This window comes from Cervus canadensis, chromosome 5, assembly GCF_019320065.1.
Source record: "Cervus canadensis isolate Bull #8, Minnesota chromosome 5, ASM1932006v1, whole genome shotgun sequence".
NCBI lineage: Eukaryota > Metazoa > Chordata > Mammalia > Artiodactyla > Cervidae > Cervus > Cervus canadensis.
Window position 1 is genome coordinate 92,998,391 of NC_057390.1, and position 24,896 is coordinate 93,023,286.

Below are 24,896 nucleotides of genomic sequence, written 5' to 3' on the forward strand. Positions count from 1 at the left end.
ATTCTCTCTTTCATGTGTGTGTGTATGTGTAGTCACTCATACCATATTTTTTTCACTTAAAAACACATTATGGATATCATTACATGTCAGTGCTTAGAAATAGGTATTTTTATCTTTTTAATAACTACATAATATTCCCCTGTTTGGATATGTAGTTATACATACACACATATATTCATTCATTCATCTACACCATGAAATTTTTTATAATTATAAATAACTAACAATGGTGCAGTGACTATTTCTTGTTTATATTTGCCAACTTGTAGGAGCATTGGTATAGAATAAATTTCTAGAAGTGGAATTACTATATCCTGCAAAATATGTATTTGAAATTTTTGGTAAATACTGCCAAATTCTCCTCCCCAATGTTTCTATCACTTTCGATTACAACCTTATTGAAGAGTGACTATTTCCATGCACTCTGGCCAGCATTAAGTATTACCAATCTTTTTGACCATCACTTGGATAAATGGAGGAAAAAAATTCTTATTTTAATGTATACTTCCTTGATCACTAATGAGGCCTGAGCATCTTTCACGTCTTTATTAACCATCTTCTGTAACATTGTTTGCCTTTGTTGTTTGCCTATATTTTGACTATTGACTGTCTTATAAATTGAAAATATTTTGCCTACTTTCAGCTTTGCGTATGATCTGATTTTTTGATCATCCCAAGTGTGTGTGTGTGTGTGTGTGTGTGTGTGTGTGTGTGTATGTGTGTGTGTGTGTGTGTGTGTATTTAACGTAGTACAATGTGTCAGTCTTGTATGGCTTTTGGGTTGCATGTCACACTTAAGCCTTTGTATACCCCAAGATTATAAAAAAAATTCTCTTATGTTTTGTTTTAGCACTCTTCCTAACTATTTAGATTTCAATCCTAATTCATCTGGAATTTATTATATTTTAAGAAATGAAGTAGACATACAGCTTTATATTTTCCTAAATGGATAATCAGTTGTCCCAGTACCATTTAGCAAAGGACCCATCCTTTCCCTGTTGACTTAAAATGTTTGTTGTTCAGTCACTAAGTTGAGTCTGAGTCTTTGTGACCCCGTGGACTGCAATGCACCAGGCTTCCCTGTCCTTCACTATTTCCCGAATTTTGCTCAAACTCATGTCCACTGAGTCAGTGATGCCATCCAATCATCTCATTCTCTGTTGTCGCCTTGTCCTCTTGCCTTTTTTCCCACCATGAGGGTCTTTTCTAATGAGTCAGTTGTTCGCATCAGGTGGCCAAAGTATTGGAGCTTCAACTTTAGCATCAGTCCATCCAATGAATATTCAGGGTTGATTTCCTGTAGAATTGACTGATTTGATCTCCTTGATGTCCAAGGGCCTCTTAAGAGTCTTCTCCATCACCACAGTTTGAAAGCATCCATTCTTCAGTGCTCAGCCTTCTTTATGGTCCAACTCTCACATGCATACATGGCTACTGGAAAAACCATAGCTTTGACTATATGAACCTTTGTTAGTGAAGTGATGTCTCTGCTTTTTAATTCATTGTCTAGGTTTGTCATAACTTTCCTTCCAAGGTGCAGCATCTTTTAATTTCATGACTGCAGTCACTGTCTGCAGTGATTTTGGAGCCCAAGAAAAGAAAATCTGTCACTGTTTCCTCTTTTTCTCCTCTATTTGCCACAAAGTGATGGGACCAAATGCCATGATCTTAGCTTTTTGAATGTTGAGTTTTAAGCCAGCTTTTTCACTCTCCCCTTTTACCTTCATCATGAGGCTCTTTAGTTCCCCTTCACTTTCTGCCTTTAGAGTGGTTTCATCTGCATACCTAAGGTTGTTGGTATTTCTCCCAACAATCTTGATTCCAGCTTGTGATTCATCCAGCCTGGCTTTTTGCATGATGTATGCTGCATATAAGTTAAATAAGCAGGGTGACAATATACAGCCTTGACATACTTCTCTCCCAATTTGGAACCAGTTTGTTTTTCCATGTCCAGCTCTAACTGTTGCTTCTTGACCTGCATAGAGGTTTCTCGGGAGGCAGGTAAGGTGGTCTGGTAATCCCATCTCTTGAAGAATTTTCCAGTTTGCTGTGAGCCACACAGTCAAAGTGTAGTGTAGTCAATGAAGCGGAACTAGATGTTTTTCTGTAATTCCCTTGCTTTTTCTGTGAATCAGTGTATGTTGGCGATTTCATCTCTGGTTCTTCTGCCTTTTCTAAACCCAGCTTATATGTCTGGAAGTTCTCGATTCATGTACTGCTGAAGCTTAGCTTGAAGGATTTTGAGCATTACTTTGCTAGCATGTGAAATAAGTGCAATGGTATGGTAATTTGAAAATTCTTTGACCTTGTTCTTCTTTGGAATTGGAATGAAAACTGACCTTTTCCAATCCTGTGATCACTGCTGAGTTTTCCAAATTTGCTGGCATATTGAGTGAAGCATTTTAACAGCATCATCTTTTAGGATTTGAAATAGCTCAGCTGGAATTCTGTCACCTCCACTAGTTTTGTTTGTAATAATGCTTCCTAAGGCCTGCTTGACTTCACACTCCAGGATGTCCAGTTCTAGGTGACTGACCACACCATTATGGTTATCTGAGTCATTAAGACCCTTTTCATACAGTTCTTCTGTGTATCCATGCCATCTCTTCTTAATCTCTTCTGTGTCTATTAGGTCCTTACCATTTCTGTTCTTAAATCTTACATAGTTTTTCTACCAAATAAGTTTTATTCATATTGGTCTTACATATGTCTTTTTAAGTTTACTCTTAGGAGTTTTATAGTTTTGTTTTTACGCTTTATCACTTTTTTTTTTTTTTTTTTTTACCATTTTCTAGCTGATGATTGCTGATACAAGAATGTTAGTGATTTATGTATATCTACTTTGAACTTAACTGTTATTTAGTTGTAATAGTTTTTTAGTTAATTTTCCTGGATTACTTAATTACATAACTGATATGATGATTAATTATATAGCCTTTTCCCTCATATCTCGGTTGGTAAAGAACCTGCCTGCAATGAAGGAGACTTGGGTTCAATTCCTGCATCAGGAAGATCCCTGGAGAAGTAAATGGCAACCCACTCCAGTATTCTTACCTGGAGACTCCCATGGACAGAGGAGCCTGGTGGGCTACAGTCCATGGGGTCACAAGAGTCAGACATGACTGAGTGACTTTCACTACTAATGACAGTGTTTTGTGTGTCTTTAATATTTACACCACATTTCTTTGTCTTATCTCATTGATTTGTTCATCCAAAATAGTGTTAAATGATAGCAAGATGACAAGTATTCTTGTGTTAGTGTTTCTACCATGTATCTTTATCATATTAAGGAAGTCTGTTCCTAGCTCAGTGCTTTATCAGGAATAGATACTGAAATTATCAGCGACTTTTCAACATCTCTCAAGATTACTTGTTGAAATATCATTGCAATCCTGTAGTAAACCTATTTGCTTTAGTGTTCTTCAATATACTGCTAATTTGATTTGCTACTATTATTATTTAAAACACTGGTAAGTTGTACTTGCCAGCGTTTTATTTGGATCTTTATTAATGATATTGGCCTCTTTTTTTATTCCATCTCTGCCAGGTTTTGGTATCATGGTTATGCTCAAGCCATAAAAAGAACTGAAAATATTTCTGACTTTTCCTGCGCTCTGGAACAGTTTAAATAACATTCAGTTTTTCTTTCAAGGTTTAATGGATGGGTTCCATGAAACCATTTGGATGTTGTACTTTTTAATCATGGTCTCTTTCTTAATCTTGTCAATATTTTTCTCTTTGTTTGGTTAGTTGAGGGATTTTGCCTCTTCTTGAGGCAATTTTGGGAAAATAGATTTTCCTATTTTGCACACATTTCAACTACATGTTCAATTACATTGGCATGAAAATCGCACATACTACTATTTTAACATCTTCTCCCTATTTGAAATCATATCCCTTCTCACATCCCTATCATTGCACATCTGTGTTTTTTTCCTTTCTTTTTTTCCTCCATCATGCATACCAAATGATTATCTACTTTATTGACTTTTTCACAGAACCAACTTGCAGTTTTATTTATCACTCTACAGGACTTTTTAAAAAATTCATTATTTCTGATTTTACTTTCTTCTACTTTCTTTTGCTTTGCCTTGTTCTTCCTAGTTCTCTATAATGAATACTAAATTCATTTTTTTAATATATCTTCATTATTAATAGAAGCATTTGAGACTATGAATTTTTATCTGAGGTCATTTGACTGCATCCTATCTGTAGACAGTTTGTGATTATAATTTTTTTTTATGAATTATTTGAGTGTTTCTTTTCCTTTCCCAAATGGTTCACTTTTAAATTTTGTTTCTATCCCCAGGGCAGGGGGTAGAATGAAATAGCCCCAGACTTACCACATGAGTCGCAAGTATGAGAGTCATGGTCTCTGCAAAGGAAAGGTGAAGGCTATTCCCCGAAGAACTGGGTATAGGTGTTAGGCAGACAGACGTGCCAGTTTCTTCTCTACTGCCAATAGAGTTTCTGGAGGACTAAATTAGATAGTACATGTAGTTTACTTAGCACTGTGTCCAGCACAAAACCAACTGAACAATAATCACCAGGATAATGCCCTCTGTCCTGCCCTCCTTTATTGCTGGTCAGAATCCCAGCACATGGCACGCAATCCCACAGCTCTCCAGGAGAACCTTTACAAACAGTAGGTCATCCCGCTGTCCCTGTAGATCACCAGGTAATCAGTCCCCAGGGCAGGGGGAACCTGTGGTTGTGCCCTCACTGGACCTCGAGCCACGGGTAATTCCGCGTGGGCTACAGGGCTGTGCTCACATGCCTTTGTGATTCACAAGCCCCAACACCAAGAAAAGCACACGAGGCCATGCACTCCTCTAAGAAACATGGTCTCTGACCACCTGACATGAACTGCCTGGCCCTGCCCCCTTTCTGCAGACCCGGGAAACATTTGTCTTGATGTCAGCCAGCTTCCAACATCTTTCACTTGAGGAATACTCTTTCCATGAGGATTTGTTCTGAAGTCCATGTTTTGCAGGGTTGATACTAATTAGTGGGTCCTAATTAACACTCAGTCTTCATCAGACAGGGATCCTGAGCCGCCTGCTGAGATCTTCTTCTGCAGTTGATGGCATCGCTTTGGGCTCTCTTTAAAAAAAAACAACCCAAAAACCCTAATGAAGTGCTGCTCTGTTATTTCATTTGAAATTTATCAGGACAGTTTATGTGATCAAACCACACAAGTATAGTTCTGGGTGCCAGCACTTTTCATTTCTGAAGTCTGAAAGTGTGCTTTTCAAAGCAGAGCAGGAGAACATGGAAAAAAGCCTTTCATCTGAAACTTTGAAAGAGAGAGAGAGAGAAAATGGAAAGCATAAGATGGAAATGTGGCATATTTTTTTGCTGTGGAGGATTTTTTTTCCCCTCAACGCAGCAGAATTTTCCTCATTAAATAGATAGCTGTGTGAGAAAAACCAAAACCAGACTCGGGATGGAAGTGAGACGGGTGGCGATGGAAGGAACAAGAGAGCAGTGACTTTCTGGGCTGGTGGTGAAGCCCGGTGCCAGCCGTGGGCTTTGGCTCTAGGAGGCTGGGAGCGCCCAGCTCCGAGCAGGCTCCACACCACTGAGCCTGGTGTCCTTTAGCCTAAGAGAAGGGTCTGTTCAGGAGAGCACCTCCTTTGTCAGCCTGACACCCCCACCTCAGGGCCTGGGCATCTTGTGGACACCCCCAGTGGGGGAGGCTGGATTCACCATCAGGAAGAAGGTTTGGCCACACGCCCCTGGGGTTGGGACCAGTCCAGCTGGGGAGACGTCCACAGGAGAGCCAGCCGAGGGCTGTTCACCCCCAGCCCCCAGGGCCATCTGCCTCACCACGGCAGGCTGGTTGGCACCCCTGTTGCAGCCACTGCAGTGTCACCAGGCCCTGGGTGGGGCATGGCAGGGGGGAACAGAACATGCTCTGGGCAGCTGTGCATCTCCCAGGAGGTCGAGTCTGCAGACAGGCTGCCAGCGGTGTCCTTGGGTGGGCGGCAGGCCACAGGAGGGGTCCTCACAGCGCCAGCTCCCACTCGGACCCTCGTCCCTCTGCCAGCCAATGCCTCCCAACTCCAAGCTTTCAGCATCGCTGTCTGTCCCAAAGCTTCATGGGGTCAGGCGGGCCTGAGTTCAGATCCCGATTCCCGCCACTTGTAAGCTGTGTGGTCTTGGACAAGTCACTTTTGCTCTCAAAGCTTCCGTTCCCTTATCTGTAAAGTGAAGAAGTGAGAACACCGATTGTGCCCTGCCGGTTGCTGTGAGGTTGCAGTGGAACAAGCAAGGCCAGCCTTTCCTGTTGCAGATGGTGGCTGTTACCCTTGCGGTTGTTCCTTCAGCGCATCTACACCTCCCAGTCTAGCCCCTGCCCCTGGCACCGTTCAGCCTCTAGGCCGCCAGGGCCAGTGGCTGATCCAGTAACTGTCCATCTTAACAAGGTCAACAGCACAGTGTCCTCTGCTGCCGTAATGCTGCGTAAATAGGAAAGGAGCTGAGACAGCCCAGCTGTCCCAGTTGACACAACAGCTCCCAGAGCTGGCCGTCTGAGGTGGGTGGCCACACGCGGTCAGCATCTGGGCGCCAGCCATGGTTTACGGCAAACCCGGCTGGGCGCATCTCACCCACTCCAAGTGGGGCCTTGCCGTGGAGACAGGCTCAGCTTCAAGGGCACTTCAGTGGTCCAACCCTGAGCTGAGAGGCTCTGACAGCCACTGTCATTGCCCCCGGTCACCATCAGGGAGGTGGGAAGGCTTCCCTGAGGCCACCCAGCTGGTTGGTGGCAGGGCCAGGCTTCCCAGTCTCCTGGCTCCCAGCCCCACACTCTCCCACTTCCACCACAGCTGCATGTCACGTGGCAGAGCTGACCGGGCCCCCAGGCCGTGGGTGGGGGCTGCCAGCGGTGGGACCTGGGACAGACGTGCCACCATGGGAGGAGGTGGACGACACGGCCACGGTGTAGCGGTCAGTCCTCCTGGAGAATGTTGGCCCCAAGGGGGATACTAGGCAGGGAGAGCCATGGCCGGATTGCCTCTGGGTTCAGCTGTGCCCCATCCTGCCTCGCCTGCTGCTGGGCTCCAGAGGACCCTGGGCTGAGGTCAGAGAAGGACTGACAGTGTGGCCACGTGCACCCACTGATGTGTGTTCTAGTCCTGCCTCTGCCACTTCTCAGCTGCGTGGCCTCAGACAGGCGGTGCCGAGCGCTTAGCTCGTTTCTCCCTCTGTAGAAATAAGGTGAGTGAAGTGAAGTCGCTCAGTCGTGTCCGACTCTTTGCGACCCCATGGACTGTAGCCTACCAGCCTCCTCCGTCCATGGGATTTTCCAGGCAAGAGTACTGGAGTGGGTTGCCAGTTCCTTCTCCAGGGGATCTTTCCAACCCAGGGATCGAACCCAGGTCTCCCACATTGCAGGCAGTTGCTTTACTGTCTAAGCCACCAGGGAAAGATGTAAATAAAGCCTCCCTGAAAACAGAGTGGTTATTACAAATCAACCAACAGGGCCAAGCTCTTAATTTAGGAGCTGGCACATAGTGAGCACTCAGACTCAGATTATAATCATCACTTGACTCCCAGTGTCTCTTTCTTCAGCTCCCAAGTGAGGATAAGAATGTACTTCATAAGGTTATCTTGTGGACTGAAGTAGGCCTGCATTCATACCTTCCTTCTTTCAGCTGACGTTCACCAGGCAGCTCCTGTGCGCTCTGTTCCAGCTGCTGGGACTTAAGCTCGCGGAGCAAGACATTTCCTCCACGGAAAGGTTTACATAAAGTCTGAAGTGGGCATCAGACAGCAGATACATGAACAGTCCCAATAAGTATCTAATTGTGGTGAGCACTGGCCCAGTCCAAGTGGGAGTGGCTATTCTGATGATTTCATCACAGTTTAGGCTTTTAAATATTGCCAGTTATGGACTGATGACAATACTGAGAATTTTCCTGGACTTACGCAGTGTTAACTGTAGATTTCCTGCTTTGGGAGCAGTTTTTGTTGTGGGAGTGATGAGGAGTCTAGACGCAGGCTCTGTCAGGTGGTGCCGAGGATTGGGGTCTGGCTAGGGGGTCTCCTTTGGGAGGTCCCCTCCATCCTCACGTGTGGTGGCCTCGGCCTGGACTCTCAGGTTGGGGGAACGGATATGTTTCATGGAGTGGGGTGATGAACAACTCTACAGTGGGGTTTGCTCTCATGAAGTTATGAGCTCCCCGTGGCCCCAGGAGACAGGCAGGGGCTGGGTGGGAGATGGTGTTCGGCTTCTCCTGTCCTCTGTTTGCAGAGCCGGGACCTGAGAGGATGCAGAGAAGCCAGCCCTGGTCCTCACAGGGCGGTGGAGGGTGAGCCTTCCATGTGAGGCTGTTATTCAAGAGAAGGTGACTAATTCCATGACCAGTGAGTGAGTTGGAACAGGCGCTGGAGCCTGATAGACCTGGGTTCGAATCCAACACACTCTGAGGCCTCAGGCCAGTTTCTTAATCCCCCCTGAACTCTACTTTGCTCCTCAACCCTCCCCACGGGGTCAATGGGAGGATCACGGGAGATGAGGAGGTGCCCGTCTTGTAGCAGATTCCTAGGAAGCATCGTTCCTCTCCGTCTCCCACATCCTGCTCCTCGGGGCCCCTGCTCCTGGGCCGAGGTTCACTCTGCTGCTGAGCTGGTGGGCTTGGTCTGCGCAGCATGTCCCTTATCCCCTCACCTCCTGCTCAGCGCTAGGGGGCGCTTTCTGTTGTGGTTCAAGCCTTAATGGAATTTTCAGGATCGCCATTGCCGAATCCTCGGGGAGATGACCAAGTTAGATTTTCAAACGGGAAGAGGAAAAACACAATCAAGAGAAATCATGAACCTGTGGGGTTAAACCTTGCGAACTTGGAGCTTCGATACAAGGGAAATGATTTCTACTTTTTTTAAATTTTGGAAACATGGTGCCACTAGAAAGAAAGGAAGTGGAAACGACTCCTAGGAGAAGTACTAGCATATGTTTCTGTGATTTAACAGTTTCCCGTAAAAAAACGTGTAGCTATTTTAAAAGCAGACGAGTGACTCATGGTATCCAGCAGCAGCAGTCCACTGTGATGGCAGGAAGCACGTTCTCTGGGGAGGCAGGCTTGGGTTCAGCTCCCATCCCTGTCGCTTACCAGCTGTGTGGCCTGGAGCAGGTTACACATGCCTTCTGCATTTCCTTTTCCTCCTCTGTGAAATGGGTTTTATAAAGACAAATGACATAGTGAATGTAAAAATAAGTGCAGTGCTGTCCAGCCATGCAGAAAACCCACAACTTGCCTATTAAGTACCTGGTTAGTTACACTTGTTGTCATTGTTAGTAGTTTAATAGGAAACTTCTAAAGCTATAAATTTTCCTCTGATTACCGCTTTGGTCTGATCTCATACATTTTGTTACATAGTGTTCTTATTGTTGTTGCATAGTCTTTGCATAGACTTCTTATTTTAGATTTCTCATTTTTTTCTGTGAGAGTTCCTTATGAGTGTGTGTTTAACAAATGGTTATAATTTTTTCTATATTTATTATTAAATACTAGATGTAATGTAAGGTCAAAGAGAACAGATAATATGGCATTTATTTTTTGGCATTTATTGAGCTTTTTTTTTTAATAGACTAGCATATAATCAGTGTTTGTAAGCATTCCATGAGTATTTTAAAATAACTGTCTTTTTATTTATATAACACCAAGCTTTTAATTCTGTTACTTAGATACATTCATATAGAACACATACATACATATATCTATAGATGCATGTATATGTACATATTTTTGTATGTACATACATATGTGCACACACACACACAAATTCTAGAAAAGACATACCAAAAGCCACCTCCATAGTTGTGGCTTTGTTGAATCCACTTTTGATTTTTGGCACTTTTTTGCTTTGTATATTTTGGTGCAGTATTGCTTTGTGCATAGAAGATAGCAATCATTAAATCTTCTCAATCGCCTATGCCTTTAATTAGTATCAGCCGTTCCTCTTTGCCTCGTTCAATGTTTTCTGCCTTCAGTTCTGCTTTCCATCACTACTCGTGCACTTCACCAGTGTTATGGGTTTAGTGGCAGCACTCTGGAGGGGGGCTGCTGGAAGGCCATGCCACCCGTTGTGCATGCACACCTCGAGATTCTGAAGTGTGGGCCTCAGCAAGCCAGTCAGCTGGACCACGCTGCACAGCCAGTCCTCTTCCCCCATCTCTGGCCAGTCAGCTTGTCCCGAATTCCCCTTGGGGTGATGCCGTGAGGCCGTGCTGAGGCTCCCTCCTGGCCTATCACAGCAATGTTTTTACATCACACGTTATTTTCTTATTAAGCACCCTCAGCAGGAGAATTCTCTGTCTAGCCTTACTTCTTTGTACCAAGAACTATTGCTTTTTTGATTTCTTCTTTTGTTCCTTTATTTATGATTTGGTGTGTGTGTACATGTAAGGACAGATAGATAAACAAATAGACAAACAGTTAAGTGGATAAATGAAAACCTGAATTCAAACAGTGTTCTCCTGGGTATGACAGCTTAGACCTATTAAACTGCAGTGGTTGGTAAAACACAAGTATTCATTCATCCCTTTCATGTCCTGTTATTTTCCAGCTGGGTTACAGGGAATAACCCTTGTTGCTGGAAGAGTGTAGGAGCTCAAAATGCTAAAATCTTGCCAGCATTCATTTTGTTTGTTGCTCAGATGTTTGATTTACAGTTGAGCAGTTTATGTGGACAGTTAGTAGTTGGGACTGGAATTGAAGTCCAAATCATATTGCAGTTTTCCATAAGTCACTGTGTACCTTCTAGCAGAGAAGTTGTGTTTTCTGCCATTCTGATTAATGAACACCTTCCATCATTAAATATCTTCTTTGATTTTAGGCATCTATCTTCTGGATTTAATCTACATTGATTCTGCGTATCCTGCCTCAGGCAGCATCATGGAAAACGAACAAAGATCCAATCAGATGAACAATATTCTCCGAATAATTGCTGACTTACAAGTTTCCTGCAGCTACGGTTAGTCCCCTTGGTTTTTGGGGTTGTGAAATCTTTTGGGTGCAGCACCTTATCAGTGAGAAAGTTCTAGAGACCAGGTAGTCCCTGCCCAAGGCTCTTCATTTTGATATCCTGAGCATCAAATGCATGCTGGATCCATTGCAAGCATGTTTGATCTTCAAAGACCATGCAGACTAGATGTTACCATCCCTGTATCACAGATGGGGAAACCGAGGCTGAACATAGTGTGATCACCTGTCTAAGGTCACACATCTAGTCAGTGGCAGAGACAGGTCTTTCATCCATGAAGAGCTCTGTGGGTGGCTCCTGGGTGGCTCTGCTCCAAGCAGACTCTGGGATTCGGGCTCCTCAGTCATGTGGTTCCACTGTGTCCCACGGCCCCGAGTCCTCCACTGAAGTCTGCATCCAGCTAGCAGATGCAGAAGAGAGAATCATATGAGAATGGGACTTCTGGGCCAGACTTGCACATGGCGCTCATTGCTTCTGTCCAGCGAAGCTAGGAATGCAACGTAGCTGTGGGCCTAGAGGGAAAAGAGCATTGACTTGGTCAACAGCTAGCCAGGCTCTGCCACACATGACTGGATCCAAAGGGTGACCCTGATGATGTGCATCTGAGATGGATGGAGGAGATGTTGTTGGAGACGCTGATGGGCCAGCCACGTGGACCCTGGGGGATGGGCTCAGCCAGGAGCCAGGTACCTGGGTCCTCCAGGAATGGGCCTGAGTGACCAGGGCGCCATGTGGCAGAAGTCACAGGGACGAGGGGAAGGGTGGTACAGTGCGGTAATGTGTCTCCGTGGGGCAGAGCTTCACAGGAGGGGGAGAGTAGAAGTCAGGAAGCAGCAAAGCGGGAGGAAAAGAGACCAACCCTACCTCCAGCACGCGGGGTGGGAGAAGCCAGCTGCCTCCAAGTGGGAAGGCCACTGCGGGGGGCGGGGCACAAAACCCAAAGGTCCGCTCAGGAGTACCCCCTCAACAAACATTGCGGGGTGGAGAAGGAGGAGGCCCCCACTTATAGACCAGCTCTCCTTCTGTGCAGAGAGCAGGGAGAGGCCTGAATTCCCAGGGCTCTTTCCACTTCCTGGGGCCTCAGCATTGGTCCTGCTGGCCAGCAGAGCAATTACAGACTCGGCTTCAGGGTCAGACAGAGGCGGCTTCATGTCTCAGCCCTGCCTCTTGAAAAGTCTGTCTTCTCTGAGGTTTTCTCATCAGTGACAACAGGGAGGTGTGTGTGCAGGGCCCTTTTGCCCCAGCCTTTCATCAGAGCTCAGGAAACGCTCACTCTTACCGCGGTTCTGTGTACCTCTATCTTTCCCCTCATCAGCGTTGTGAAGCAGGTATTCCTATCCCCATTTCAGAGACCAGAACACTGAGGCCCTAGAAAACCGAATGACCCCTGAGAATCTCACAGTTACTGGGCAGAGCCATCAGGGGCTCATCTTGGCACCCAGATGCACTGCCAACCCCCACCCCACCCCAGGAAAGCAGCGGCCCTTCCCTACCCTCTTTTCTGCTCCTCTCCAAGGCCTCCTCCACTGTCTCCACCTCCCTCCTCAACCAGTTCTGTCCCAGCCAGTGGGGAATGGCAGAGAGGGGATCAGGGAGAGTGTGGGGACCCCTCAGAAAGAGTGCAGTGACCATGACGGTCGGAGGAGAGCACTTGACATCAGTCAGCCCGGGACAGAGAGACAGCGCAGTGTGGCTGAGGCACAGGTGACTCGGGTCAAAACTTCTCAGTGGAGTGACCTTGCAAGTTACTGGGGCTTCCTCCTCTGCGCATCTTATTCCTGGAAATGAGGCAGGAGCAAAGGTTGAGGCCAGATGGCTTCTAGAAATCACCCGGTGCAGAGCCTGGCACAGAACAGGTGCTCAAGCGTCTCGGCCCCTCCCTATCTTCTCAGGACGCAGCAGCCAGGCTCTCAGGCTGCGCCCAGGTCTGGGTTTGGGTTGTTCACCAGGCTGGACAGGATCCATTCATTCTTGTCACACGGAGGGGATGGGGTAGGTGAGGGAGACTGGTCCAATTATTCCAGTGGAAACCTGTTTGAGGGCACACACCTGGCTCTGGTCTGTTCTGGAGGCCATCTTTCCCCACCCACACCCCCTGCCAAGACCCGTCTTTCCCCAGCCAAGGAACTCTGATGACCTCAGGGTGTGGGGTCTGTGGCCCAGCCATCTGGGGGGGCATGCCTTGAGGGTCCACTCTGTGCCCAGTGCCCAGCACAGGCCTGGCCCAAGGGATCATCAGCAACTGTTGAAAGACTGCCTATGTGTCTCAGTCCTGTCTCATGTGGGGCCCAGAGACGGGGAGAGACTGAAGCCTCTGGGTCTTGTCCTCCTCCTGCAGACCACCTCACCACCCTGCCCCATGTGCAGAAGTACCTGAAGTCCGTGCGCTACATCGAAGAGCTCCAGAAGTTTGTGGAGGACGACAACTACAAGTGAGTGCCCACCCCGCCCCCGGCCACCTGTGCGGCAGCACCCGGGCCCCACCCCAGCACGTGTGTGTTCAGTGACCTCGGACCCCACAGAGCCCAGAGCGCGGCTGCTGAGCATCTCCTCCCACCCCGGCCCGCCCCCCACAGGCCCCCCCCTGGACCAAGGACGGTGTTCCATCAGCTTCTCAGCGTGGCTTTTTCCATATGGGGAGGGTAAAATTGGGGCACCACAGCTCCAGGTTCTCATGACGGACTCCCCACTCAGAGCGCTGAGTGGAAGGGCAGCTATCTAAAGTCATCGCCGGGCTGCCAGAGTTCTCAAGAGCCTGTTCATGGACAAGGCAGCTCCCTGGGGCCCCCACTTGCTGCTGGACTCTCGCCACCTGGCGCTGGTGGAGGCTCCATCTCCATTCCATGCAGCCCATATGAATATACCCAGTTCCCTTGAAGACCCTGGTGGGCCCTCTGGCCTCGTCTCCCACTCACCTGCTCTGGCTTTCAGTTCTCTCTTCATCTGTGGCAGCTGGGAATTTATCCAGCATTTCTATGTAATTAGAGGGAGAAGGAGGACTTTTCATGTTGAGTCTGTCCATATTTTTTTTTTCCTGCTGAATTGTTACTGGAGTATAGTACCTTTACATGTCCCCCATATCAACTGGACATCTTGGCTCATTTTGAGCTTGAGGTCAACTCAGAACCTCAGGGCTTTTCACACGGCCTATTATCAAGGCTAGTCTTGAATGTCATGTAATTGATCAATTTCCCCCTCTAAACACCAGCTTTGCATGTGTTCTTTTAAATCTTATCTTATTGGTTGCTGCCAGTAAAGCGTGCATAATCTGTTTGAATCCTGCTCTCCAATGTATTTTTTAACCTCTTCCAGTTTTACGTTTAAAAATGTGGTCAGCTTGATGATTTGCTCTTCATCTAAGTTGTTGGAAACTGTGGCCACTAGGGACACCTTCAGGTTACCCGTTTTCATTCACCAAGACCTTGGGAATGGCTGTTGAAGTAATACCATCCTCACCAGCTCTGTGGCAGTGGATTTCAGCCCTGACCGTGGGCCAGAGACACTTAGGAAGCCTTCTAGCCACCCAGATGTCTGGGATGGGGCCTGGAAATCTGTATTTGTTTCCAAAGCTCCCAACATGGTCCTCCTAATGGTTGGCTGTCTTTAGATATATAGAGGTGATACCTTTAGTTGTTATTGTACAATATTTTGTTAAAATAGAATGTAATACATTTTGATCTGTTACATAATCATAACAGCAATAGATCAGGGCCAGAGATGACCATTCAAATTGTGTTTGCCACAAATTGCTCATTGTTACTTACAAAGCATTTGCTGTTCCTGAAAAGAGTACCCTGGAGTGGGAAATTATTCCTAGTTAGCTTCTGGGATAATATTTTCCATTCATGTGCCAATAATTTTATTAAAAAGACAGTAGTTTTTCATTAACACTAATATACTTTAAGGAGAAAAATGGTCCATAAATACTTCTGACCATGAGCTAATCCTTGGACAAGCTGCAAATTGTGAGTAATTACGCCTTCCATTCTGAAGGACAATGAATACCCCTAGCACTTAATGTCTGGATTTCACAAAGGCCTTTTGTTGTGGTCCAAGTGGGCACACCCAGGGAGGAAGGCTGTGTTCTTGTCCAGGGCCCAGACCACTGAGGGGGTCCCTTCCTAGGAAGGCCCTGGATCTGAGTGACAAAGGATGCCCAGGGCTTGTGACTCTGCTGGAGGAACCCACACTCCATGGCCCAGTGCACACCCAGAGACTTGATCCCCACCTCTGAGGATGCAGGCTTCCTCTTACTTTGAAGACATTGTGCCAAGGAGCCCAACCAGTGTTTTGTTTTCCTCAGTCTTTCATCTATTTTACTTTATTTAAGAAAAATTACCCAAATTCCTGCCACTTAAAAAGCATGACTGTTGGCATTAAATGAGCATTATTCTGGACCTTCTTCTGTGCATAGAAAGTACATATATACACATGGAGAAGGATGGATAGACAGATGGATGGATGCAAGAATAGAATTTATTGAAATTGGATTATACTGCACTTGCTATTTTTTAATTAAAACAACTTCAATTTTACTTTAACCAGAAAAAGGAACTGAAATAAAACATAAGGAATTGCCGCTCTTCAGATAAACATTTCTCTATAAGAGATATTATTCCCTAAATTATATAAGAGATATTATTCCCTAAATAAGAGATATTATTCCCTAAAAAGAGCCTTCTAAGATTAACAGAAGAGGTCAGGAAGAACATGACGAGGTTGGAGTCCCTAAGTTCTGTTTTAACTAGATTTCCATGGTGAGCAGGGCCCGTTGACTTGGGTCATAAAAGATGAGATCTTTAGCAAGCTCCACCCGCCTCCTTCACCTCCCCTGCACCACCTTCCAACTCCTCGTTAGTTATCTTCTTGTTTCTCCAAGTTTATAACATACACATCATGTTCAGGAATCGTGATTCCTACTCTTTAGGAATCGTTTTAGTTAAACGTTTTCAGTTCTTACCACCTGTCGCTTCTCCATTCCTGGACTCTTTGTTTTAAACTCAGTCCTTTATTTAGCTGGGTTTCATTGTGAAGTAGGTTTGCTCAAGTCCTGCACGCTCTGATGTCTTTCATGAAAACACCTGCGTCTAACTTGCTGGGCACCTTGGTTTCCCTCCCGCAGGACACAGAGAACCCGCTCCAGTGCCGTCTGACACTGGGTGCTGCTGTAGACAAGTCTCAAGCCAGTCTAGATTTTTCCTCTTGTAAGTGACTTGTTTTGTCTACCTCGTGGGAAGAATCCCTTGAAGTTCAAAAGCCTCGCAAGGGGAATGCCTCCGAGTGGAGCTTTCCCTGGAATGGCATATGCTCTTTCTTCATCACAGAGGAATTCTTTTGGTTTCTATCTTTGACCACTTCTTCTGCACCATTTTTTGGCTCTTCTCTCTCCGGCATTCCGGGAATCCATACACTGGATGCTCTCTGTCTTTCGTGTCCATCAACTTCTTTCTAATGGCTGTAATCGCCATCTCTTTCATCCTCAGTCACTGGAGTTGATCTGTTTCTCCTTTGGTATCCCTTCAGTCCTCTCGTTTCTGTCCTTGGTTTGTTCCCTGGGGTCTCCAGTCTCCTCTTTCATCTTTTGTGTTCCCATCTCATTTTTCAGGTTTGGTTCTATGCAACCCATATTCTCAAGCACCTGTGGGGATTTTCCCGTGTCCCCTGGGGCTGCCTTCTGGGCCGAGCAATCTAGACAATGCTCTCTCCCTCCCTCTGTCCCCTTTTTCTGCGAGGATGTTTGAGTTGGCCATACTGTTTCTTTTCATCTCGCCCCCACAAGAGAGGTTTCCTCTGGCTAGTCCGCAGCTCTGATGGAAGGAGGCGCCGCCTGGTTCTGTTGCGCTGTGTGGGATGGGCTGATTTTCCTTCCGCTGTGCTGAAAGGCACAGGGGTTCTCAGTCTGGGCCCTCTGTGCGGCCTGGGGACACGCAGGACTCTGGCTCCTTAGAGGCAAGGAACAAGCCATCTGTTCTAGAGAAGGGGGCTCTGTCAAAAGGCCTTCATCACTGTTTCCTCCATCTAACAGGGGGCTGAATCCCATTCCAGAAAGGGATACCCTCAGGTTTCAGATGACGCACCCCCCACCCCCCGCACCATGGATCCTTCATTTCTATGAGAGCATCCCCCACGCCGTCCACCCACCACCCCATCTGTGTCTCTTCTGAATCTGGAGCCGCGCAGACCCCCTGAGAAGTCCGAGGTCAGGATGGGAGCTGGGCGACGTGATGGCTCATTCAGCTACGCAATCCACTTTTTCTTTCCCTGGCTACAAGTTCTTGGAGTTCATGCCCCCTCCCTTGTTGAGTAGCAGCTGCGGGGTTCTTTTACTCCTGAGTGTTTTTGTATTTGTTGGTCTTGGGTGAGGGAGACTGGCATCCAACTTCACTCTGTCATTTTCAGTCAGAAGTTTCTTAATCGATGCTTTAAAGAAAAACAGCAATAACTACTATGTCTTGCCTCTCTGGGGGCATCTGAGAATGCAGTGTAATGATTAAACCCCCTGGCTTGGGGTCAGACAGCCCTGATCCCCTGCTCGGCCAATTGTTAGCCCTGCACATCTAGGGGGAGCTGTGTAATCTCGCTGGTCCTCACTTTTTTCATCTACAGGACGGGGATGGTGGTCCTAGTTCATAGTGTTGCCTTAAGCAGGAACACATCTGTGCCCAGCAGTGAGGGGCCACAATTACACTACTTACTGTGTCTTCCCTAGCCATTATTTCTTGGTCATGGAAACCCCTCGGGGACCTTGGAAAGCCGTGTCTGTGATCTGGAGCAGACCTCAGAGCACTGCTGGCTCCATGACTGGAATAGCCCTTAGCAGCAGTCCAGTTTCCCAGGTCCCAGCTTGCACATGTCCGGTTCCCCCTCTGATACCCTAGAGCCCATCTAATCCTTTGAAAATCTTTGTTTTCAGACTGTCACTCCGAATTGAACCAGGAAGCAGCTCCCCGAGACTAGTCTCTTCCAAGGAAGATCTTGCAGGTATCGTAGCCCCTCGGGTGGGGGCAGACTCGCCGATGGCCCAGACGTGGCTGCCAGGGTTGGCCTTGCCTGTGGAGCCAAAGACCAGAGTCCAGTTTGCTGTCTGGCAGCCTCAGCATCCTTGCTCACAGCCGCCTCCCCCCACCCCCTGCAGCCTGCCCAGGCTTCTGATCACAGCGGATTCCTGTAGGGTACCTCTGGGCTGGGGCTCCCTGGGAGAGTCTGAGACCCAACAGAGGCAAGATCAGAGTCCAAGCTGGAGGCCTGCACTGGGTAGAGAAACCCAGGACACTCTCCAGGTCACCTGGACACTTGTCATCAGGCCTCCCACCCAGGCTTGGGGTAACAAGCCCCAGAGGGGTGCACGGGATGCCTGGGGCATTTGGTCCCACCACACACAGAGGGCTCACCTTCCTGGGGCATCGGTTTTATTCCCATATTTGGGATGCACGTGGCGTCCCATAGAGATAAGAGGCCCAGGCTTTGAAGTCCAAGTAGAGCTCTGCTGCTTCCAGCTCTGTCACTGTACCTCTCCAATCCTCAGCAGCCTCATCCACAAAATGCAGGTGGAACCAGCTCTCACCTTGAGGACTGGGCCACTCATGCTTTTAAAGCACATTGCGCACCTGTACACAATGTTGGCTGCTTCAGAGTCGTCTCTGGGACAGTTTCCTTTTGGTTGCTGTTCAGTGGCTAAGTCGTGCCCAGCTCTTGCTGGGGCTGGTCTCTGCTCCTGTTCTGGGCAGGACCAGATTGCAGGCTGGGGTTCAATTGTACTTCTTCCTCCTGGTTTGAGCTTATGTGACACCACCTGGGTGCCAGGCCACTGCAGTCTTGGACAAGTAACTTTACACCCTCTGGGCCTCAGTTTCCTTACCCATAAGATGGGGATAATAAGCCTCCCATCCCAGAGTTGCTGGAATATCAAAATTGAAATGATACATGCAGGGCATGCGGTGTAGAGTCTGACAGGCGGTGAGTGTTTAGTGAGGAGGTGGCTGTCTCAGGCTGCTGCCTGGTGTCATGACCCCTGCCCCCGACCTCTTGACCTGCTCACCAGCCACTCTCTCCCCTTTCTGGAGCCAGGCTGCTGCAGCGGTGCTGCTGCGTTGGGACCCTAGGGCCCCAGGAGGCTGTGTCGCAGCCTCTCACTGGCCCCGCCCGGCAAGGCCTCTGCCCTGGCTCCGGGGTTTCCTCCAGGCGCCTTCCCTTTCCCAGCCTCTCCCGGCTCCAGCGTGTAGGCTAGACCCTGCCCCTAGCCCACCCCCAGGGTCCCACGGTAACTTAGCAGAAAGAGGGAGATGCTGGTTAATCCACACAGCTTGGGGATACTGCTGTCTGCACCTCAAGAGACAGAGTCCTGGCCTAAACTTGATCCTCACAGGGTTCCATGAGCCCAATAGGAAACTGTCTCCCATGGTCTCCTTTCACGTCCACTGCCTTCTGCACATGGCGAATGACCCACCAGCAGAGGTGACCAGAGAGAAGTTCACAGTGCTGGTCTCGTCTCTGCCTTCTTGTTTTAGAACCTTCTCCCGCTTAGTCAGCCGTGTTCCTTCCTGATGCTCACATACACCTGACGGGGCAGGGAGCCATCAGAGGGGTGTAGGAGCGCTGACCACTCAAGGCTGTTTGTTCCAGAGGGAATGCCGCGGTCCTGGAGCAGAGAGTGGGCTTGGATACAGAGGGTTCTGCCCTTCCGTCTCCTGGTCAGTCTGAATAAGAGGTCCCTGCACCTTCTCCGGAGAAGGCAATGGCACCCCACTCCAGTACTCTTGCCTGGAGAATCCCATGGACGGAAGGGCCTGGTGGCCTGCAGTCCATGGGGTCACTAAGAGTCGGACACAACTGAGCGACTTCACTTTCACTTTTCCCTTTCATGCATTGGAGAAGGAAATGGCAGCCCACTCCAGTGTTCTTGCCTGGAGAATCCCAGGGACGGGGGAGCCGGGTGGGCTGCCGTCTGTGGGGTCGCACAGAGTCAGACACGACTGAAGCGACTTAGCAGCAGCAGCAGCAGCCACCTGTCCGATTAGCACACCTGAATGGGATGAGCGCATCTCAGGCCTTCCCCAGGTGCCGTCAGGTCCCCACAGCCCGACAAGCTGGAGGATTTAGCTATCTCCCAGTGCCCCAGGTGGAGACAGGAGCCAGGCACAGAAAAGTTAACACTGTGAGTTGGGGGCCCGCAGAAGCAGACCACTCACCGAGCCCTGGGGCAGGAAAGGAGGCGCTGCATTCACTTTTAAAAAATACGATAGTTCTGTCTTGGCTGCACCGGGTTTTAGTTGCAGCACACGGGATCTTTAGTTGCGGCATGTGGGATCCAGTTCCCTGACCAGGGATCAAACCCGGGCCCCCTGCACTGGGCACATGGAGACTTAGTCACTGGACCACTGGGGAAGTGCCTGCATTCACTTTTGAGCCCTGCCTAAGATGGAAATTGGTACCAGAGCCGGGACCCAGCCCCTGGTCCAGCCTCCTCAAGGTTCAGCCTCCTCAAGGTTCAGCCTACTCTCCTTCCATCCCATCCCCCGTCATCCCCACCTGGCTCCGGTGTTTATTGGCCTTATTGGCCATGTGAAACCAGAAGCCGGCCAGTTAACTAACCTCCAGCATCAGTCAGAGTCCTGGCAGGAAACAGAATTGCCCCCAGATGACTCACAGGAAGAGACTTAATGAAGGTGAAATGGGAGTAGGAATAAGTACTTTACGCACGGACAGCAAGGTCCCCAGCATCTCTAGGCTGAAGGACTTGGGGAAGAAAAAAATGTTACCAACTCCAACAAGTGCTGAGTCACAGAGGACAGGTCAGCTCGGCAGGAATTGTGGTAGCCAAGGATAAAGGAGGAGGGAGGACGGAGCTGAAATGCCCTGCCCTCTCTCTCCTCCGCCCTCCCACCGTATCTGCAGCTGGAGCCTCCTTTCGGCCAAACCCAGCTGGAAGCCTGGGGTGAGGGAGCCAAGAGATGCCTCTTGGGTCCAGCCTCCCAAGGGCACCAAGCTGGGTGAAGAACTCATCTGAAGGGTCGGACAGAACACCCCGTGTACCCGCCAAGCCTTGATTTCTCCATCTGTAAAGTGGGCATAGTAGTACCTCCCTTGGAGAGTGGTTGTGAAGAATTTGTTAAGATCATGTGTGCCTGACATGGAGAACACCCTCATCAAATGTAACTTTATTAGGATGATGTTATTACTGTCAATGTTATGCTTCTGCCTCTGTCCCTGGGTCATCACTCGTGCTTGGGGAAATCATTCCTCCTCTCTCTCCTCCCGCTCCCCGACCAGGTCAGGCCCCCATTACAGTGGGGAATGGCGTACCTGGCTCTGATGCAGGCCACTCTGGCTTGTGTCCACGCAGCCGTGGACACACTGGCTGCTTGCTCGCTATGGCAGCAGAGTTGAGGTTGAGACAGAGACCCTGAGGCCTGCAAACCTAAAACGTCTACTACCTGCCGGTTTCCAGAGCCTGCTGGCCTTGCGTTGCACCCTCTTGCAGCTCTCCGTGCTTCAGGGCACTTCCCTTGTGGAAACGCAACAGCTGTCTGTGCTTCTCTGTCCCGTGTCTGCCTTCCCCGGGCCTGGAATTCCCGGAGCCCCGCGTGTGGGGTGCTTGGTCTCTGGGCTCCCAGCTGGGCCTGTGGGCACCTGGTTCTCCAGCTGCCTGCTGACTCCATGCTCCTCCCAGCGAAGTGCTGAGGCCAGCAGACCTCGGTACCCAGGAGCGACTGCCACTGACTTTCCACAGCTGCGGCTCCAGCCTGGAAGCAGGGTGTTAAGGTTTTCATGGACCATCAGAGGACCCAGGAGTGTTTGGAAGGTTTTAGACACGCTCAGGGATCCTGGCTTCCCAGCCTCCACCTCCAGACGGCAGTGGGGACCTGCGGGGTCCCATGCGGGTGGGACAGAGGGCAGCTCCAGGGAGGTCTTCCATGTCTGGCAGTTAGATGGGGCTGCGTGGCAAAAGCCCGACCAGACCAGGGACAGGAATGTGCCTCTTGCAGTCCCAGGAATGGGAGGAACGCAGCCTCCCTCGGCTCCTTGGGAGGGGGCTGGGGCTACAGCCCCGGGCTCTTTCCAGCCAGCAGGCACCCCCACACCTGCCGAGGAAAGGCCCCAGGAGAGTCCGTTCACTGGAGGCTTCACATGCCAGGGGCCGGCTGTGAGCCAGGCCCCCCGAGGTGCCTGGAGAAGACCTGCCCTCGTGGGCTTCGTTCTTGCCTTAGCTGGGGAGGCGGGCAGGAGACAGCGTGAGGAAGTGATGGGGGCCCAGGGAACAGCAGTCCCAGGAGGCCAGCGTGAGCTGCCTGACCTCGCTCTGTGGCTACACTCGCTCCCCGGCTCAGCTCGCCGGCCCTGCCTGGGAGACGCAGGTTCTGTGTCGGACGCAGCCCTCCTGTGAGGTCTCTGGGGCCTCGGTTGGTGTCAAGGTGGTCCCCCGAGCTGCAGCTACCCCCTGCGTCCCTCCTATGCCCCCACACCCCCCTCTCCACCCCCCGGGGAGCGGCCGTGCCAGAGGCTCCGCACAAGCAGATGGACAGACTGTGAGAAAGGAAGTGGAGAAACCTTCTCAGTTTCTGGTCTGGGGAAAAACAAGGCCAGGAATGCCACGTTTTCCATTTCCCCCCATATGTAATGTTTAGCTTATATAAATGAACTAATATTTTCCTGGAGAGCAAAAATCATAAAGAACGTTGACCCCGAGAGAGAGGGCAGTTGGTGCTGTGTGTGCCTTGGAACCGGTGAAGACATTTCCAGATCTCGTGAGCCCCGCCTCCGTGTGGCTGGACCAGCTGACAGGTTTTCTCTGAAGATTCCTTGGCAGCAAAGCAAGTCCATGGAGAAGCTCAGGCTCGCCGCAGGTTCCTGTACCTTCAGGACTGCTCGCCAGCACACCTTTCTGTCTTCCTTCTGTTGCCCAGTGGGTAAAAGCCAGGCAGATCTTGGAGTCGGGCAGACCTGAGTGCAGGGCCGGCTCCAGCGCTTCCTAGCTCTGGGGCTGGGCGATCCACGTGGTCCCTCTGAGCCTCGGTGTTCTTATTGGTGAAATGGGAATAGGAATAGCTAAATACTTTGGAGAAGGAAATGGCAACCCACTCCAGTATTCTTGCCTAGAGAATCCCATGGACAGAGGAATCTGGCAGGCTACAGTCCATGAGGTCTCAAGAGTCGGACATGACTTAGCGACTAAACCACCATAAATACTTCATGTAGGCTTACTTCATGGACTGAGGCTGGGCTGGAAAAACCCTTAGACAGTGCCTGGCACCTGCTTACCATTCAGGAATGTTCGCTCCTGGCCCTCACAGGCTCTGATGCTGACTGGATAGAGGGACAGCATGGCCATGACAACTAGGGTCTCAGTGGGAAAGACAGGAAGGCTTAGAGGGACTGGATGTTGGGGCTGGAACCGTTGGGACATGCTTGGTGCTGGCTGGGGCAGAACCTAAAGGTCCACATGGCGTCCGGCGTGGCCTGGGCTTCCCTGGTGTCTGGGGTCCTCCGAGTCATTGAGCTCTTGCATGGTATTGCTCTCCAAGAGCAGAGGTCCTCAAAGCATCATGGCATCTGTGTGACCCACCTTTCTGCCACGTCTGTAGGTCAATTCAGTTCAGTTCAGTTCTGTCGCTCGGTCGTGTCCGACTCTCTGTGACCCCATGAACTGCAGCACTCTAGGACTCCCTGTCCATCACCAACTCCCAGAGTTTACTCAAACTCATGTCCATTGACTCAGTGATGCCATTCAACCATCTCATCCTCTGTTGTCCGCTTCTCCTCCTACCCTCAATCTTCCCCAGCATCAGGGTCTTTTCAGATGAGTCAGCTCTTCACATCAGGTAGCCCAAGTATTGGAGTTTCAGCTTCAACATCAGTCCTTCCAATGAATATTCAGGACTGATCTCCTTTAGGGTGGACCGGTTGGATCTCCTTGCAGTCCAAGGGACTCTCAAGAGTCTTCTCCAACACCACAGTTCAAAAGCATCAGTTCTTCGGCGGTCAGCTTTCTTTCTGTAGGTCAATGCGATCTCAAAAGCCTTTCAGGCCCAAGGAGAGGACAGGGAGACTGAGCCCTCAATGAGAGTGTCAGAATTTGTGGACCTGTGTTAAAACCAACCACACCAGCTGGTTCACGGTAGGGAAACAGGTTAAAGATAGTAATAGCTGACACGTTTGAGTGAGTACTCTCTGCCAGGCACTACTCTAAACCTGTCCTATGTGCTTGCCTGGTGAACCTACACCTACTTTGTGAGTTGGGTGTACCTGCCCTATAGGCAAAGGCTCTGGGTTGCTTGCTCCCCCCATCTCACACCTGGAGGAAGGGGCAGAGCCAGTTGCTGAGCCCAGGGGTCTGGACTGGCTGTGGCCTGTACCCAGCACAGGGAAGAAGCAGGATGCACCAGAGGGCCCCGCAGCTCCCTGGGCTGTCCATCATCGGTGCAGTGCAGGAAGCGCCCTGCCCTGGGTGACCACCTTGGCACACCCATGATGTTGCCACTGACACTGTGAGTGGCGTGCTGTCCCAGCGTGGTCCTTAGAAGGCTGGGTGTGTGTAAGAGTAGATTCTAAACATGCTTTGGCATTACCTCTCCTTCCCTTGCCCTGCCTGGGACCTCCTGCTGTGGCTGTGGAGTCGGGGTGTTGCCATCCCCCCATTTTGGACTTCCGTCTACCTTCCTCAGCTAGCTAACCTCAGGGTCTGGTTGCCAAGAACGGTGTGGGCTCAGTGTCTACTCCAGGTGCTGTTTCCTCTCACGGGCACGTTCATGGGCTTTCCGGCGACCCCACAGCCCCTTGACCTGAGCAGACGCAGATCTTTTCCGGGGGGCACTGCATGGGCCCTCAGCCGGTGCCCACAGCGTTTCTTACTGCTTGAAGTCCCCTCCAGCCCCCAGCTCCACTCACAGGGACCACCTTGGTCCGTGGGAGGC

At 49.6% G+C, this 24,896-nt stretch overlaps 1 protein-coding gene across 9 annotated transcripts in view; it reads left to right on the forward strand.

Annotated features, from left to right (window-relative positions):
- Nucleotides 1–24,896, forward strand: part of RALGPS1 (Ral GEF with PH domain and SH3 binding motif 1) — a 296,430-nt gene that overhangs the window by 231,661 nt on the left and 39,873 nt on the right. For all 9 annotated transcript variants that reach the window (XM_043469590.1, XM_043469589.1, XM_043469588.1 and 6 more), the window contains exons 10-12: nucleotides 10,840–10,977; nucleotides 13,325–13,418; nucleotides 17,900–17,967. In XM_043469590.1, coding sequence (XP_043325525.1) covers nucleotides 10,840–10,977; nucleotides 13,325–13,418; nucleotides 17,900–17,967 — 300 coding nt within the window. The remainder of the gene's footprint in view (nucleotides 1–10,839; nucleotides 10,978–13,324; nucleotides 13,419–17,899; nucleotides 17,968–24,896) is intronic.